This window comes from Eubalaena glacialis, chromosome 17 (assembly GCF_028564815.1).
Source record: "Eubalaena glacialis isolate mEubGla1 chromosome 17, mEubGla1.1.hap2.+ XY, whole genome shotgun sequence".
NCBI lineage: Eukaryota > Metazoa > Chordata > Mammalia > Artiodactyla > Balaenidae > Eubalaena > Eubalaena glacialis.
In genome coordinates this window covers 89,159,408-89,175,797 of record NC_083732.1, presented here as the reverse complement: position 1 = coordinate 89,175,797, position 16,390 = coordinate 89,159,408, and the positions used below count along the sequence as shown (strand labels likewise).

Genomic DNA, 16,390 nt, shown 5'->3' with positions numbered 1-16,390 from the left:
TAAAGCTTGATGAGACAAACAACCCATTTTTTACGGGTAAAAGATTTAGACACATCACAAAAGAAGATATACAAATAGCCAATAAAATAAGGACATGAAAAGATGTGCAACACCATTCATCATTAAGGAAACGCCAATTAAAGGCACAACAAGCTACCAACACTCGCAAGAATGGCTAAACTTTAAAAGAATGATAAGAGGATATGGAACTGGGAATGTAAAATGATACAACCATTTTGGAAAATAGTTTGGTACTTTTTTATAGAGTTAAACACAAATACGCATTTCAACCATCATTTCTATCAACTCAACCCAAGAGAAATAAAGTATATGTCCACACAAAGACTTGTAGACACGAGTATTCACAGCAGTTTTATTCATAACAGCCAAAAACTGGAAAGAATCAAAATGTCCATCAACAGGTGTGTGCACAGAGAGTAAAAGGTGGTGTATCTATGCGGTGGGTACCAGACATTCGGCAACAAAGACAGAACGGACCACACATACATGCAGCAATCTGAATTTCCAAAACGCTCTGTCTGGATAAAGAAGTTAGACACAAAAGTGTTCATTCTGTACGCTTCCATTTATGTGAAATTCTTAAAAAAAAAAAAAAAGGGACAGTGAATCTATAAAAACAAAAAGTAGGGACTTCTCTGGTGGCGCAGTGGTTAAGAATCCGCCTGCCAATGCAGGGGACACAGGTTCAAGCCCTGCTCTGGGAAGATCCCACATGCCGCGGAGCAACAAAGCCCGTGCGTCACAACTACTGAGCCTGCGCTCTAGAGCCCGCGAGCCACAAATACTGAGCCCAAAAGGCACAACTACTGAAGCCCGTGCACCTAGAGTCCATGCTCCGCAGCAAGAGAAGCCACCGCAATGAGAAGCCCGTGCACCGCAAGGAAGAGGAGACCCCACTCGCCGCAACTAGAGAAAGCCCGTGTGCAGCAACGCAGCCAAAAGTAAATAAATAAAATAAATAAATTTATAAAAACAACAACAACAACAACAAAAAACCCAAAAAGCAGATCAGTGATTGCCTGGGGAAGGGAATGGGGATGATGGAAATGCTCTACATCTGGATTATGGTAGCTTTTACAAGGATGTATACATCTATCAAAACCCACCAAATTATTTTATATAGGTGCCTTTTATTGTAGGTAAACTATACCTCAGTAAAGTTTGATGTAACAAAATAAAAGTATACAACCTAAGTTTTCTCCTGGCCTCTAACCCTGAGTGGTCTGGCCACTCCTGGCCTTGCTGTCCCCTCCCACACCTCTCTCCACTTCCCACTCAACACCAGACTGCTTCCTGCACCTCAGGAACCTCGGCTCTATACCACAGAGACTGGGAGCTGAGCTCTGGAACCAGGCTCTGGGTCTAAAGTGGCAGCAGCTGAGGGGATTGGTCAAGTTTCTTGACCTCTTTTAAATCAGTTTCCTCATCTGTGAATGGAATAATAGTACCTTCTTTATAAGGGTCTTATGAGGATTCAATGAGTTAATACACAAGGCATTTTTTGGTGTCTGGCACAGGAACTGGCAAACTACAGCCCACTGTCTGTTTTTGTATGGCCCATAAGCTAAGAATGGTTTTTACCTTTTTCAATGATTGGGGAAAAAATAAAGAGAATATTTTGTGACACATGAATATTATATGAAATTCAAGTTTCAGGGTCTATCAATAAAGTTTTGTGGAAACAGAGCACATGTACTTACATATTGTCTGTGGCTACTTTTCCACAAAAAGGCAGAATAGTTGTGAAAGGGACCATATAGCCTGCAAAGCCTAAAATACTTACTCTCTGGCCCTTCACAGTAAAGCTTTGCAGACCCCTGATCTACCATCCTCATCATCACTCCTCCTTTGCATCAGCTGTGCCTTCTGTCTGGAAAGTTCTTCCACCAGATCTCATAATAGTTCTCTCCTTCTTGTAACTCAGATCTCAATTTAAAGTGTATTTTTAAAAAATTTTTTACTTATTTATTTTATTTTTGGCTGCATTGGGTCTTTGTTGCTACGCGCGGGCTTTTCTCTAGTTGCGTCGAGCCGGGGGCTACTCTTTGTTGCTGTGCGCAGGCTTTTCATTGTGGTGGCTTCTCTTGCTGCAGAGCGTGGGCTCTAGAGCGCAGGCTCAGTAGTTGTGGCACATGGGCTTAGTTGCTCCGTGGCATGTGGGATCCTACTGGACCAGGGGTCAAACCCGTGTCCCCTGCTTTGGCAGGCAGATTCTTAAACCCTGCGCCACCAGGGAAGTCCCTCAGATCTCAATTTAAATATCACCTCGTCAGAGGTCTTCTGTGGTTACCTTGTCACTCCTGTCTCTTCACCCTGTTTTCATTTTTGACTCAATTTACTGTTTTCTTCCCTGAACCCGGTGCCTGACTTGCAGGAAGCACCCATAACCACAGGAGCAGATGCATTCCGGGCACTGGGGGACGGCACAGAAGGGGACACAGGAGATGGTGAGCTTGGGACTGAGCCGGCTGAATGGAAAGGACCACCACTCAGCTGTGTGTGCAGCTGCGTCAGGGCCGGGCTCACACTGAGATGCAGAGCCAGCGATGGTGACACATGCATTGCTCACCCACCCGGAGATCAGCCCGGAGGAAACACAGGAGGCCTGTCGGCAACGGCAATGCTCACTGCGGGCCCTGCCAGCGCAGCGAGGGCCATTCCAACCTCCCTGACAGTGGGCAGGGCTCTGCAGGGGCTTCATCTGAGTCCTGGAGGCTCCCGGGGTTCACCTGCAACTACACCACGGTCCTCCTTCCAGAACGGGAGGAGGTTCTAGGGGGTGGGTGGGGGTGAGACTTACAAAGCGCGCCACACAAAACCAACACAACAGCAGTAGTCAGATCAAAGAATGACCAAGGTCTCGCGAAGTCCTGGCAATCTTTGTGTTTGTCACAGCCGCCCAAGAAGGAAGCAGCCCAGAACCCGCCGTCCGCCATCGGGCCTCACTGCGTTGCCCACACAGGGGTCCTGGCAGTGGAGCACATGCTCCTTCTCCCCAGGACCCTCTCCCCTGGGTGTCTGTGGAACTAGACTTTCCTTCACCTCTCTGTCTTTTTTCTCAATCTGATGTGCTGACAAGACCTTTCCTAAAGCCACAGAGCTTGGAAAGGGACAGGGGAGGTTTACTCCCTCCCCTCCCCTCCACCACTATTGCAGGGGTTCAGTAGGGTGGTGGTCTGACACACACATGGCAAGGTGATCAGGAGTGCGGCCCCTGAAGTGAATGAGGCGGCCCAGCCAGGGCACAGAGGCCCTTTACACCTCTCCCAGGGAGAGCTCCCCAATCCTGGTGGGAAGCACCTGGGGGAGCAAAGGCAGGGACTGAGAAGAGCAGCGTGGTGCCCCTGCACCTCCACCCCCAATCTAAGGACCGGGAGGAAAAGGAAGGCCCAGAGGCTTGGGGAGGTCTAGCCTTTCTCCCGCTTCCCCAAACCTGGAATGACTCCGTACACACCTCCCGTCTCCGCACCCACGGAAATTAATCCCACAGTCGCCTCAGCCTCTGCTCCAGAACGGCGAGGGGCCCCAGCCCGGCGTGGATACTCCCTCCCAGGCCCGAGCGCCTCCGTACCAGCACGGCCGGCACTTACCACACAGCAGCTACTATTCCCGCCCGAACACCGATCTGTGAGCTGGAGCCCAGGATCCCCCCCACAAGTGAGGTCACTTGAACCCCTGGAAGTTTAAGGAACTTGCCCCAGAAAAGCTTCAGTTTCTCCTCTGGCCTAACTCCAAAGCCCACAAGAAGCCTGGCAAGTCACTTCTCCGCAGGCCTTAATTTCCTCAGCTGACATGGAGGTAACTTTAGTGCTGCCTACCTGACCAACAGGTTGCAAGGCTGCAAACAACTCCACATTTAGCTAAAACGTGAACAGCCTACCGGTGGCCTTCACAGCCTGCCACTCCAGGAGCCTTCCTGACCCTCAGCACCGGCTGCCCGGGCCTCACCCACCTGCGCCCAAGCGGGGCCTGGACAGCCTCCCGCCCGGACCCGGGCCTCCCCGTCTCCCCTCTCCCCCTCCCACCTCCGGCGCTTCCCCTCCCGCCAGCAGGCCCCGGAAGTCCGCGCCTCACCTTCCGCCTCGCGCCAGCAGCCACCGCGCAGTCGATCGGAGCCCGTCTGCGGGTCCGTCAGCCTAGCGCTCCTCCCGGCGCCGCGGGGGCGGGCCCCGCGCCCGGCCCTCGCCATGGCAACGCGATACTTCCGGCCCGCGGGTCCCGGAGCCGGAAACCGCGGCTCCCGGTGGGAGCAGGGGGCGGGGCCGAGCCGCGCGGGGGCGGGGCCGAGCCGCGCGGGGGCGGGGCCGAGCCGCGCGGGGGCGGGGCCGAGCCGCGCGGGGGCGGGGCTTGCGCAGAGCAACTAGAGAGAGGTTGCTGACCGCATGGTGCGAACGTCTGTGGTAGGGGCGTCCTCGGCGCGGTGGGGCCCGGTTGGGGCGGGAAGGGCAAGTAGTCAAAAGGTTCCCAGGAGGGTGGTCATCTATTTACGCTGAGCTTTTAAGGAAGGGTCAGAGTTCACTCGACAAAGCAGGGGCGTCACTGGTGTAGAGAAGAGCATGCGCAAAGGTGGAAGGACCCGGTGGGAAGAATTGAGGTGGTGGTTTAGTAGGGCGGGGGCCCGGTAGGGTGGTACGTGCGGTCAGTGATGAACAGTCAGGACATGAGGAGCCTTGAACGCCAAACCAAGAGCTGGGCTTTATCCTGGAAGCACAGGAGGACCAGTGGAGGAGAGGGGCTGACTTAAGACCTGTTGGAGAAAAAGACCTCTCTAATGACCGAGTGGAGCTAGGAGGCCATAGGTCGCCTGGTGAGACACAAGGACCCCTCAGCTAGAGCCCTGGAAACAGACAGGTGTTGAGGAGGTGACATAGGGATCCAGAGGAAGCCAGGTGAAGTCTGAAGAAAGAGTATGAGATAGTGGAGGGAGCCGTGTGGTACCCCACATACATCATCCATCTCAGCTCCAGGCTTCCTCCTCCACTGCACCCATCACTCACCCATTCCCTCAGCACCTCAGTGAGAGCTGGGCACCCACTGTAGGCTGCAGATTTTCAACCCTCTAAGGGTATAATTGGTGTGTGTGTGGAAGGGGTGCTGCTGCTGCCCAAGAAAAGCCGAAATCTTAGAGTGAAGCGATAGAAAGTGTCTCCCTGTGCTTCTGTGGCTTTCCTCAGGTCTGGGGGTCCTAGTAGCAACACCCCACCACTGCTGGTGTCCTGGGCCTGATAATCCCTTTGCGAACTTGCCCAGTCCTCACCGGGGGAAACCCAGGCTTTGGGTCAGGGTACAGAGCACAGGCCCTGACTGACTTGAGGGGCAGAGCCACAGACTAGATGGCCAGGGAGGAGGTCAGGGGACAGAAGTGTCTGGGACCCAGAAGGACCATGTCTCAGGGCAGCTGCCAAATGCATTTTTCCAGAATCGCACCTTTGGGCCAGGTCCTGTGCCTGCTAAAGCACTCAGAAGTTCTGGCCAGGGCTGAGCAAGGGGTGCTGGCCCTGCAGGCCTCCCCAGGCTCAGCCTCCACTCTGTCTCCCAGAGTGCCCCTCCTCCACTCAGGCCTACCCCCTCCTGCCTGGGGAGCATCTCCCTGCAAGCCTAAGCCACAGGGCATTGGGGCTGCCTGGGAAGCCCTGTGTACCCAGACATAACACACCTGTCCTCACTCCTGCCCAGGGTGATGCCAAGTGGTTCTCGCAGGCTCCCCTGGGCAGGCACCATGACCCACAGGGCTGTGTTCTCAAGGCCTGGCCCCAAGCGGTAGCCAGTAAACACCTACGGCTAGAAGGCCTCTCCTTCCATGCACACCCACCCAGGGGCACTGCCTGAGTGCCCCAGAGGACCAAGTGGCGTCCTCCTCGGGGGACAACCTCCAGAGTATCTGGACCCAGAGGACCAGAAGAGGAGCAGAGAGGCAAACACACTTCCAGGAAGTTCTCTCAAGCCAGGGGGGTCCAGCTTACCCAGGACCAGTGAGGTGCACAGGGAATAATGAGGGACTATTATTATGGTCATCTCCCAGGACCCACTGTTGACCAGCACCAAGGAGGGAAGGAAAGTGACCTCCAGGGCCTGGGGAGCCTTCTGGGGCCATGCAGCAGCCTGTGGGAAAATCCCTTGAGTCAACTGTATCCCTCTTTTATTTCTGAGGTTTCCTCTAGGAAGCCCTCCCAGACCACCACCCAAGTCCTGCTAGCTGCTTGGCCTTGAACTCTGGGCAGGACCCACCCCTTCTTGGCGGCTCATCTTGGACCAATCACTCCCCCATCTGTTAAATGTGAACCTGAGATCTAGATGGGATAAAGTAACTGTGGGTCATAAGCCCCTTCCAAGGGCTTTTCCTTCCAGCTCTAGGGGGGGTGCCAAAGGCAGCCCAGGGGTGAGGAATGAGGCCTGGGTGGCCGCCTGCAGCCCCCACTGGAATCTTCCCTGCCCCTCCCTCCCAGATTAACCGAAACCTACTAATTGTGGCTGCCCTCTGCACGCTCCCCTCCCCCACCGCGTATTTCTACCTCCCTTGGCCTCCCCTCCCCTCCCCCTTCCATCCGAATGATAAAGGGCTTGGCCCGCCAGCCCCCGCCTGGCCTCAGGCCCCAGCTCTTCCTCACTACACTACCACACTGCCCCAGTGCCCTGCGCCCACCACCCGGCCGGACCCCTGCCCACGTTGCCTGCTTCCTCTGCATGGGGCCCTGCAGCAACCCCCGCCTGGGGCTCCCCGGTGGGGAGTCGCCCTCCCAGCCCCCCCAGAGGAGGAAGAAGAGATACCTGCGGCATGACAAGCCCCCCTACACCTACTTGGCCATGATCGCCCTGGTGATCCAGGCCGCACCCTCCCGCAGGCTGAAGCTGGCCCAGGTGAGAGGATCCCTGCCCGCTCTCCCTCACACTCCGTGATCGGACCTGTCCCCGGACGCGTCCTCCACCTGGCCCCTGCTCGGAGGCTCAGGCTCCGGCCTCCACCCCGACCTGGCCCTATCCAGCCATGCCAGTGGGGCCGGTCCCGGCCTGGGCACCCAGGGAGAGAGCTAAAGCACTCAGACAGGCCCCTTCCCGGCGAGGGGGGCCACGCAGAGGCGAGGGGAGGGGCAGCGTGGCCCCCCGCCCACGCGCCCCGGCTCACGGCGCCCGCTGCCCGCCCGATGGTTTCAGATCATCCGTCAGGTCCAGGCCGTGTTCCCCTTCTTCAGGGACGATTACGAGGGCTGGAAAGACTCCATCCGCCACAACCTCTCCTCCAACCGATGCTTCCGCAAGGTGGGGCAGGGCGAGGGTCGGAGCCTGGGGGCGGGACGCGGGCGGAAATCCTGAGTATCCGGGGTCGTACAGCCCCACCCAAGCCTGCCCCCCTCCTCCACCAGGTGCCCAAAGATCCCGCGAAGCCCCAGGCCAAGGGCAACTTCTGGGCGGTCGACGTGAGCCTGATCCCAGCCGAGGCGCTGCGGCTGCAGAACACGGCCCTGTGCAGGCGCTGGCAGAGCAGGGGCGCGAGGGGAGCCTTCGCCAAGGACCTGGGCCCCTATGTGCTTCATGGCCGGCCCTACCGGCCGCCCAGTCCCCAGCCGCCGCCCTGCGAGGGCTTCAGCATAAAGTCTCTGCTAGGGGACTCCGGGGAGGGGGCGCTGCCGAGCAGCCCAAGTCGGTCAGGCTCAGTTCGCATAGGGGAGGAAGAGGCACCCACTCCAGTCCCCTCCTCTGAGAGGCCTCTGTGGCCCGCCTGCCCCCTCCCAGGGTCCCTGAGAGCAGAAGGGGAGACTTCCCAGGGGGGAAACAGCAGGCCCTCGCCCCTCTCCCCTGAACCCAGAGCTTGGCCCCTCCACTTACTGCAGGGTACCCCAGGCCCTGGGGGACTCCCTGGTGGAAGCCACAGGGCCTCGCTTTGGGGGCAGCTACCTACCTCTTATTTGCCCATTTACACTCCCAACGTGGTGATGCCATTTGCCCCACTGCCACCCACCTCCTGCCCCCGGTGCCCCCCCTCAACCAGCACAGGCTATTGGGGGGTGGTCCCTGAAACCCATGGCCCCCCAAGGCTGCTCTGGGATCTAGACGCCCTCTTCCAGGGGGTGCCACCCAACAAAAGCATCTATGATGCGTGGGTTAGCCACCCCCGAGACCTGGCTGCCCCTACCCCAGGCTGGCTACTGTCCTGGTACAGCCTGTGAGGCTCCCAGGGCAGGGGCTGCTTTCCTCTCCCACCCTCTCCTGCCACCCTTAGGCCTGTTGAGAGGAAACCAAGGTACGTGTGGCTCCGCCTTGAGACACGAGGTACCAGCCGTGCTGAGAGTCCGCGTGTTTATTGGACACTCCAGGAGAGCTGTGGCCCAGCTGGGCACCACCGCAGCCCTGATGGTCAGTCATGCCTCTCTTACCCCGAGAGGCAAGGCTGGAAGGAGCAGGGCTCTGCTTGAAGTAGCCCTTCCTGTCCCCTTCCTGGTCCCACCTTCTCCAGCCCTCTGTCCATCTATCCATCCATCCATCCATCCATCACCATCTGTCACTTCCCCTCCCTGGCTCCGGGCTGGGGGAGGGAAAACCTAATGACCGCCCCAGCCGCTCCATCCCTAAGTCCTGTCCCCCCTCCACTGTTGCCTGGCAAGGAGGTAGCACCTTTGGGGGGAGGGGACGGAGAATGGAGACCCTACCTGGTTTTGGTGGTGGTAGTGGGGAAGATAACAGTAAAGGAACAAACGACATTTTAATGCAAGTCTGATGTTTGGTGATGGGGTAGTGAGTCTGGTGGCCACTTGGCCAGGGTCTGCCTCCGCGGCTCTGGGATCCCCTGCTGTGCGCCGCTCGATAACAGCAGATGGTGATAAGCAAAGGGCTAAGGGCCGGGGCAGGGGGGGGGTGGGGGGTGGGGGGGGTGATCATTACCCCAGGCGGAGCACTCCTGGGGGCGGGAGAGAAAGGGGTGGACTCTGGGAGTCTGGGGGGCAGCAGGCCCCCAGAGATCAAGGAGGTCGTGGGGGGAATAGGGACTTTGCTGCCTCTGCCGGCAGAGACGCGACCCAGACTCCTTGGGTAGGACTACGAAGGCAGGTCCTCCGGCGGTGCCAGGGCCGAGCTGGAGCCGCTGTCCAGGCCGGGGCTTGGAGGGCTGCCGGGCGAGGGCGTGGCGGTGCAGGGGGTCCCAGAGAGTGGTGTGTCGGTGCTCAGGGAGGAGGGCGTGCCGGAGCGCGGGGCCCTGCGGGGCCTAGCAGGCCCCAGCTCCACTCGCCCCACTCGCTCAGCGAACTTGAGCGAGCACACGGTCTCGCCGAGATCCTCGGGCCGCGTGGAGACCTGCGGGGAGCGGCGCTGGTGGGCGGGCCCGGGTGGGCGGCGCCTGGCATGCAAACAACCCTCCCGCCGGGCCGCCTGGCCCCACCTGCAGCAGCAGCACAGCGGTGGCACCGGGGCCCAGTGCGGGCTGTAGCAGGCGCGTGAGCTGCGAGTCGCGGAAGGGCACGTGTGGCCGGCGGGCCCGCAGCGCGGCCATCACTCCTCCCAGCGCCAGCAGCGAGCGGTTGATGGTCCGAGCCTCCCGCAGACGCTGAGCGCCGTCCCGGTCTTCATGCGACGTGCCGGCCGCCCCTGCCTTCCAAGCGCGCTCGGACCCTGCCAGGTCCACTAGGTGCAGCGTGCCTGCAGAGGCGAGCGAGCCCGGCGTGGAGGGAGGCCCGGTCTCGGGTGCAGCGAAGCCCCCCGCAGGACTCAGACGCCGAGATACCTGCGGTGCCGGGACCGCTTGATGGGGACGCCGTGCGCAGCGTCAGCGTGACCAGCGCGTGCGAACGAGAGCTGTGCTGGTTCATGGCTGTGGCGGCGGTGGCCCGGTTGCTCCTCCCCAGGTTCAGCATCTGGAGGACGGAGGACAGGGCTGGCTTGCTGCGGCGTCCGCGGCCCAGGTGGGAGTACAGGGCGGGGGCTTGGAGGACTGCGCAGCCCCACCGGGCAGCCTCACCTGGTGCAACGACTCCAGATTGGGCACGTCCCAGTGGGTGAGGCCAGACACCTGGATCCCCCCCTCGCCTGCTGGGCCCTGCCTCACTGCCAGGCGCTGGGGAGGCCCTGGGGCTAGGAGGTCCCTGGCGAAAAAGGGGAGGGCTCTGTTGGGGTTTCGGGGGGGCGGAGCCAGAAGTTGGGGCCCGGGGCGGGGAGGAGGCACTGTTTGCGGCCCTGACCTTACAGCCTCGTTGTAGATCTCCACCATGCTGAGGGTCACGTGGTGCTGTCCCCCTGTTCCCATCTCCCGGAACAGTGACTGCAGCGCCCTAGGAGCTATGCCAGGGTCCTCAGGCGGGCCCTGGGGATGGGGTGGGGTGCCTCATCGGGCTCACATCCCAGCCCCTGGCCCCAGGAGCCACCCAGACTGCCCCCTTTCCCACCTCCATGCTGTAGGTCTTTCCCGTCCCTGTCTGACCGTAGGTGAAAATGCAGACACTGTAGCCTCCGAGGCAGGACAGCACAGCCGACTCCAGCTCCCTGAAGACCTAGGGGTAGGAGGGGTTGGGAGGGGCCCTAAGCCCCAGGACCTGGGGCAAGGTGTGAACAAAACTTGATTCCCCTGGAAGGAGGCTGGCTCTAGGGGAGCACAGTAGAAGAGTGGATCTCCCAACAGACAGGTGAGGCTCCCTGGAGAAGGTGGCATTTGCCAGAATTTGCCAGGCAAAGAAGGGAAGGGACGCGACAGGTAGGAGGAACAGGCGATGCAGAGTATTGGAATCCTGACGATTGACTGCTTGGAAGGCTGGGGGTGTAGCAGTCAAGAGCCCAGGCCCTGGGCTTGATGGCCAAGTTCAAACCCTGGGTGTGACTGGAGGCAAGTCACTCATCTTGCCCTCTGTGAGATGAGGACTGTAGTGGCACCTGTTGTGAGGGATTAAGTGAGAATGTGGACCAAGAGGACTAGTGCAGCACTTGGCACGTGAAAGATGAACCCAGAGGGTCCCGTGTGTGGAGGTTGGTGGGCAACCAGGATCCTGGAAGTCGGGCCCTGGGAGGGTGCAGAGAGGCAGGTGAAGGGGAGATGGAGCTGGGACTTGTGTCCTGTTGGCAACTGGACACCAGCAGCAGCCTCTCGAGCAGTGACACTGTCGGCCAGCTTTTGTGCCCAGAAGGTGGCGGGTGACTACTGGGCTGTCAGATCTCTTTGAAATTTTGGTTGCCAGCTACGAGGGCAGAATCCAGAATTGCCAGTGAGGTTGCTAAGATTCCATGACTAGAAAGGAGCATTGGGGGCGCTATTGCAGACAGAGATAGGGAATACAGGTGAGGGAGCCCAGTAACAGAATCCTTTAGCTCTTTCAGCCAGAATTGGAGGACCCTGTCTAGGAAGGCTACCCAGAAGACAATAGACAAGGGACCCCTGTTCAGGGCTGCAGTTGGGATGGAGGCTGAAGACAGGGTGGGGGTGGTATGGGGGGTAAATAGAGGTAGATGGAAAACAGCTGCGGTGCCCCAAAAAGTGGGGGAGGGAGTACCTGTCAGGCACTCTCATCACAGTCTGTCCCCGTGAGGCCAGCACAGGTCTGGATCTCTGAAAGCTCTGCCCCTCGCCTCACCCCGTCCCAGCTCTCAGCCTTGTTTCCTGAGCTCTAGTTGCAAGTTGGTGTGCAGTGAAGATAGTGTGCGGGAAACAAGGCAGCGGGGGGCTGGGGTTGGAAGCTCACCTGTGCCCCCCCACTCCCCTTGGAGAGCTACCCACCCTCAGAGCTGACCATCTCTGGACCCTGGGCCAGGGGAGTGGGCAGCCAGTGAAGCCTGCGGGAAGGAGGTCACAGTACTGACCTCACAACAACAACAGCACCCCAGCCATGCTCCACAGCCCCCTGAGTAACCATCACCTCAAACGTGTTCATTTTCCTTCATTTCCTGGCACAAAGTTACTTTTGAAAATGTTAATCTTCCTGTTTAAGCCATAAAGTCTGTCTCCCCCAGCCTGTAGAGTTTGGTGGGGGGAAGCAAAGCGGAAACCCTGGAAAGAAAGTAGGTGCCCAGCTAGAATACCAGTCCTGCCTCCCAGACCCTCCGGCTCCCTTCCCTTCCCTGCTGGAGTCCAGCCGCCCTCTCTCCTGGGAAGGCAGACAGACAGGGAGCCTTCTCTGGTCTCCAGGGAACTCTGAGTGACAGGCGACACAGGTGAAAGGGTGGAGCATCACCTCCTCCTGGCTGGCGTGTGGAGGGAAGACCCAGTCCAGGCGGAAGCGACGCTGGTGCCCTCGATAGCAGGTGGTGACAGTGCCACCCGGGCCGGGCTCTAAGCTCACCAAGCTGGAGGGTGTCCCTGGCCTCAGCCGACAGAGCACACGGATGTTTCCTGGGGTGGAGATCAGGTCAGGGGGCTGCCTCCCAGATCCTGAAGCGTGGAGAGCCTCCACGTCCCCCACCTCTGCCGCCCCAGCCCTTTGCTCCCCAAGCCTGCCATACCCTTGAGCTCCAGCAGCCGCCCTGGGCATCCAGTTGGGGGCTCCTGCTGTGCCTCCAGGAGCTGAGTCCCAGCCCCACCCGCTGACAGTGCCCCCAGGGCCCACGATACCTGGGGACACAGAGAAGTGAGGAAGGGGAAGGCAGTGGGAAGAGAGCAAGGGATGGGGTGCTGAGGGCAATATCCACCACGTGGCCCCCAGCTGTGGGGATGCACAACTTTCAGTGGTTTCAGACCCTTGGGGCATCATTCAGTGGGCCTGGGATGGAGCTCAGGAACCCGAGGAGAACCGTGGGCTTCCTGGCAATCCTGTGAGGGATTCACCGTCACCCCAGTTTGCACAGAACACAGTTGTTCTGGTTCCAAAACCTAAGATTTGCAGTAGACGAGACAAGACCCTGGGGCTGGCAAGGAAGGGAGAGCAGGGGTTCCCCAAGGGAAGACCAGTGACGAGGCTGTACAGAGAACAAGTGTGAGGGAGGGGAGCGAGTGGTCCTGACCTGGCCCCGGGCTTCGCTCAGCGAACCCTGGCAGCTCTGGGAAAAGGTGCTGACCAGTCCTCGGAGGTCCCCACAGCCCTGACGCAAGCTGGCCATGCGAACACGGAGTCCTGGGGGCAGGAAGGCTGCTGTGAGGGAAAGCCCAGGCCCCACAGCCCTCCCATGAGCTCCGGAGCCCCAGCCCTCACCTGCCAGCTGCGCGCGCATCTGCCGCAGCTCCCTCCTGCAGTTCTGCTCCGCCTCCTGCTGGAGCTGCCGGAGGGCCCCCCGAAGGCCCTGCAGCTGCGCCTCCTGCACCCCTAGCTGCCCCACCCAACCCCAGCCCTGTCACTGAGGAAACAGGCACTTACCAGGCTCTGCCTCAGACACCCCCTGCCCAGAGCCCCAGACTTCCCAGCCCCCGGGGCCCAGAGCCCACCTGGACTCGGAGAGCTTCCGTGGTGTCCTGGGCGTCTTGAAGCCGGCCCCGGAGCTCCAGCAGTGCCTCTGCCTCCTCCTGCTCCTGCAAGGGGAGTGGGGGCCAGCTGAACTATGGAGCCAGGAGGAAACTCAGGGAGGGGCACTCCAGCTGCCCCATTTTACAGATGAGAAAGTCAAGTCGACAGGGGCTCACAAAGCTGGTCACACATCCATGCCTCCCAATTCCATGCAGGGCTCCTTTCACCAAGTCTCTCTGCTCTCCTGCAGTCAGTCACTGGGAGAAACTATGGACTGAAAGAAGGGGATTCTCCCATGGGCATCAGTCTCCTTGACGGGGCTACCATGCATTTGCCGCCCACAGTCTGGGCCTCAGGTCTGAAGGGTCAGAGGGGGCTCCCTGCCTCTGCTCCAGCGAGCACAAGGTCCTGAGGAAGCCCAGGCAGTGTTGCTAGAGACCAGGGTGCAGGAGCCCCGGGCTGCAGGGACGGTAGCAGCTAAGGAGTAGGATACCTGGGAGGCTCTGTTGGGGGGGGCGGGGCCCCAGTGCAGCAGGAGATCCCGAGTAAGGCTCAGGCTCTGTTTCAGGGCCTTGTTTTCCAGAGTCAGATGCTGAACCCTTTTTTCCGAGTCTGTCGCCCCCTGGGAGAGAAGGAAGCACTCAAAACTCACCTGGAGGCTGAGACCCTCTCATGTCCCCCTTGTCCAGCCCCCACCCCAGCAGCCTCACCACTCCCACACGCAGCTGGCCCAGCTCCTTCTCCTGCAGTTCCAGCTGCTGCTTCAGCTCTTCCAGCTGGAAAGGAGGAAAGAGCACCGGGTGGAACGCCTCCTTCCAGCCCCCTCCCAGACCCCCCACCCCCCCACTGCCTCCTGGGCCCCTCACCTGTCCAAGGATGAGCTGTTCCAGCCGCTGCCAAGCCCTCTGGTCCTCCTCTAACTGAGGAGGCTGCTGCCCCTGGGCCTCACCCCTTGGTGAAACGGAAGGGCTTTCTTCTTGGGATGGGGTTCCTGGGGTGGGGTGGACCCAGTTAGGACAGAAGAGCTCTCTGGCCTGAAGGAAGGGACACCTCACATCTGGCTGCTAGGGTTCTGGTGGGCGTCACTCCCTGAACAAACTCCCTCTTCAACTCACTACTTACGCACCAGCAGGAGTGGGGGGCTGCACCCCTGAGGCTGGCTGCGTCGCCTGGGGCAGGACCTGCCTCCCCCTGGGGCTCCGAATCCATGCCAGGAGGGCCAAGAGCTGACCGGTCACCGTCAACAGTGGGGGAACATCACCAGGCTGGGAAAGAAATAGAAATCAAAGTGGAAAAGGGGGCTTCCCTGGTGGCACAGTGGTTGAGAATCTGCCTGTCAATGCAGGGGACACGGGTTCTAGCCCTGGTCTGGGAAGATCCCACATGCCGCGGAGCAACTGGGCCCGTGAGCCACAACTACTGAGCCTGCGCGTCTGGAGCCTGTGCTCCGCAACAAGAGAGACCGCGATAGTGAGAGGCCCGCGCACTGCGATGAAGAGTGGCCCCCGCTTGCCGCAACTAGAGAAAGCCCTTGCGCAGAAACGAAGACCCAACACAGTCAAAAACAAATAAAAAAAAAAAAAAAAAAAAAAGCCTACCTGCTTTGTAAAAAAAAAAAAAAAAAGTGGAAAAGGATGGGGGCCGGGTGAAGAGGATACAGGGGTATGGATGGAAATCAGTAGGCCTGAGAACACAGAACAGGTTGCTGTAGAAATCTCAACTCTGCTTACCTTGCTCAGGTCGGCAGAATTCCCGAAGCTCTCTTCCGCCCCCAGCTGGACTGAGAGGAACTCCGCAAGACGCACGAGAGCCTCTTCCAGTGAGACCTCGGCCGGACAGCCCTCCGCTGCCCCTCCCGGCCCATCCTCGGACTCCGAGCAGCCTGCGAGGGAGTGGGATGGGTAAGCGTGCTGGGTCACGTGTCGGATGCTAGGCCACTAGCCGGCACCTGCCAGCTCCCTCCCTCCCAATGAGGGCACGGGCACCCCCTGCATCTCTCGGACGGCGGCGCTCCCTCGTTGCCCAGGGAGACGCAGCACTACCGATGCACCAACAGTACCTACCGACCAGGCCGGTCAGCTCGGTCCACAGCTCTGCGGTGGGCTGGTCGGGGCGGCGGCGACCCCCGGGCTTGCAGCGGGCACTCTAGGGAGGGAGCGGGGGGGAGCCCCTGAGGCGAGGCCAGGCAGCCCATTGGGCTCCCTGCCTCCGAGAACTGAGCCCGAGGGGTTGGAGCCGGGCTCTCAGCTTCCAACACCAGAGACGGGGTCCTCGGCACGGCCCCTCCCCTGCGTCAGCGCCCCGGGACCTACGCAGCGCCGGCCTGCAAAACCGTTCTCCGGAAGGGGGTCGTCGGCCGAGCTGCGCCCGCCCCCGCTCACCTGGGCGGGGTTCCCAGGGTCGGCGGCCGCCGCGGCCCCGCCATCCCTGCGAAAGAGGCTGTAGAAGATGTAGATGAGCAGCGAGTAGAAGGCGTACATGAGAGCGCGGGGCGACAGAGGGCCCCGCTTCGCGCCGCCCCGCGTCCCCGCGCCCCAACTCCGCGCCCGCCCGCTGCAGAGCCCGTGCGCATGCTCTGGCGGCCGCCCCCTCGGCACGGCCCCACACCTCCTCTTCCAGAATCCCTACGGGTCCTCTGCGAAGGACCCCCGCGCGGCTGTACCCCCTCAGAGCCTTCTGCCCTCAGGTGTCCAACCTTTTCTTCCCTCAAGCCCCTTTCTCGGCCCCTCCCCTCACCGCCGCTTCCACCAAGCGCTCCCCTCTCCAGCCCTTCCCTCCCGCCCCTTCCTCCGACCCCTCCCCTCCAGCTCCTTCTCGGCCCCTTCCTCCCACGCCTCCCCGCACCGCCCCGCCCCTCCTCTCCCCTCAATACCCTTCCCCTCCCCGCCCCTTCACCGGCCCCGCCCCCCCTCAACCCCTCTCCTTAACGCCCCTTCCTCCTACTCCGCCCTACGTCCTCCTCGGCCCCTTCTTCCAACCCCTCCCCTCAATGCCCCTCTCCTCACAGCACCTTCCTCCAATCC

General features: G+C 60.3%; 3 protein-coding genes across 20 annotated transcripts in view; 1 reads left to right on the top strand and 2 right to left on the bottom strand.

Moving 5' to 3' along the window:
- Positions 1 to 4,203, bottom strand: part of PPP1R16A (protein phosphatase 1 regulatory subunit 16A) — a 30,419-nt gene extending 26,216 nt beyond the window's left edge. For 12 of the 16 annotated variants that reach the window (XM_061172084.1, XM_061172087.1, XM_061172088.1 and 9 more), the window contains exon 1: positions 4,096 to 4,203. The gene's annotated coding sequence lies outside the window, so the exon portion shown is untranslated. Of the gene's footprint in view, positions 1 to 3,839; positions 3,910 to 3,973; positions 4,020 to 4,095 lie in introns of those variants that run through there. The other 4 variants (XM_061172093.1, XM_061172085.1, XM_061172098.1 and 1 more) reach the window with 4 other exon arrangements.
- Positions 4,204 to 6,690: 2,487 nt separating this feature from the next.
- On the top strand, positions 6,691 to 8,186 carry FOXH1 (forkhead box H1). Its single transcript, XM_061172144.1, has 3 exons — positions 6,691 to 6,879; positions 7,174 to 7,278; positions 7,383 to 8,186. Exons 1-3 carry the CDS (start codon positions 6,706 to 6,708, stop codon positions 8,184 to 8,186), a joined length of 1,083 nt encoding a protein of 360 aa, XP_061028127.1. The 5' UTR covers positions 6,691 to 6,705.
- A 514-nt stretch (positions 8,187 to 8,700) lies between these two features.
- KIFC2 (kinesin family member C2) lies at positions 8,701 to 16,060 on the bottom strand. Of its 3 annotated transcripts, none has more exons than XM_061171983.1 (18): positions 15,680 to 16,060; positions 15,431 to 15,512; positions 15,098 to 15,249; positions 14,494 to 14,632; positions 14,234 to 14,358; positions 14,078 to 14,143; positions 13,861 to 13,989; positions 13,349 to 13,432; positions 13,119 to 13,233; positions 12,931 to 13,040; positions 12,433 to 12,541; positions 12,165 to 12,322; positions 10,392 to 10,496; positions 10,188 to 10,309; positions 9,968 to 10,091; positions 9,734 to 9,863; positions 9,392 to 9,648; positions 8,701 to 9,306 (listed from the first exon to the last, which is right to left on the bottom strand). In XM_061171983.1, exons 1-18 carry the CDS (start codon positions 15,845 to 15,847, stop codon positions 9,052 to 9,054), a joined length of 2,430 nt encoding a protein of 809 aa, XP_061027966.1. In that variant the 5' UTR covers positions 15,848 to 16,060; the 3' UTR covers positions 8,701 to 9,051. The 3 variants fall into 3 exon arrangements, with proteins under 3 accessions (XP_061027966.1, XP_061027967.1, XP_061027968.1); XM_061171984.1 differs by having other exon boundaries at positions 15,749 to 16,060; XM_061171985.1 differs by lacking the exon at positions 9,392 to 9,648 and having other exon boundaries at positions 9,151 to 9,306.
- Positions 16,061 to 16,390: the final 330 nt, after the last annotated feature.

Bases quoted from the DNA above. Each gene is read 5' to 3' on its own strand.
- FOXH1 (XM_061172144.1), top strand. From the start codon at position 6,706: ATGGGGCCCTGCAGCAACCCCCGCCTGGGGCTCCCCGGTGGGGAGTCG. The intron at 6,880-7,173 runs GTGAGAGGATCC...CGATGGTTTCAG, and splicing joins GCAGGCTGAAGCTGGCCCAG to ATCATCCGTCAGGTCCAGGC. The intron at 7,279-7,382 runs GTGGGGCAGGGC...CTCCTCCACCAG, and splicing joins CCAACCGATGCTTCCGCAAG to GTGCCCAAAGATCCCGCGAA.
- KIFC2 (XM_061171983.1), bottom strand. From the start codon at position 15,847: ATGTACGCCTTCTACTCGCTGCTCATCTACATCTTCTACAGCCTCTTT. The intron at 15,513-15,679 runs GTAGGTCCCGGG...CTCCCTCCCTAG, and splicing joins GTTTTGCAGGCCGGCGCTGC to AGTGCCCGCTGCAAGCCCGG. The intron at 10,497-12,164 runs GTGATGCTCCAC...TCCTACCCCTAG, and splicing joins CACACGCCAGCCAGGAGGAG to GTCTTCAGGGAGCTGGAGTC.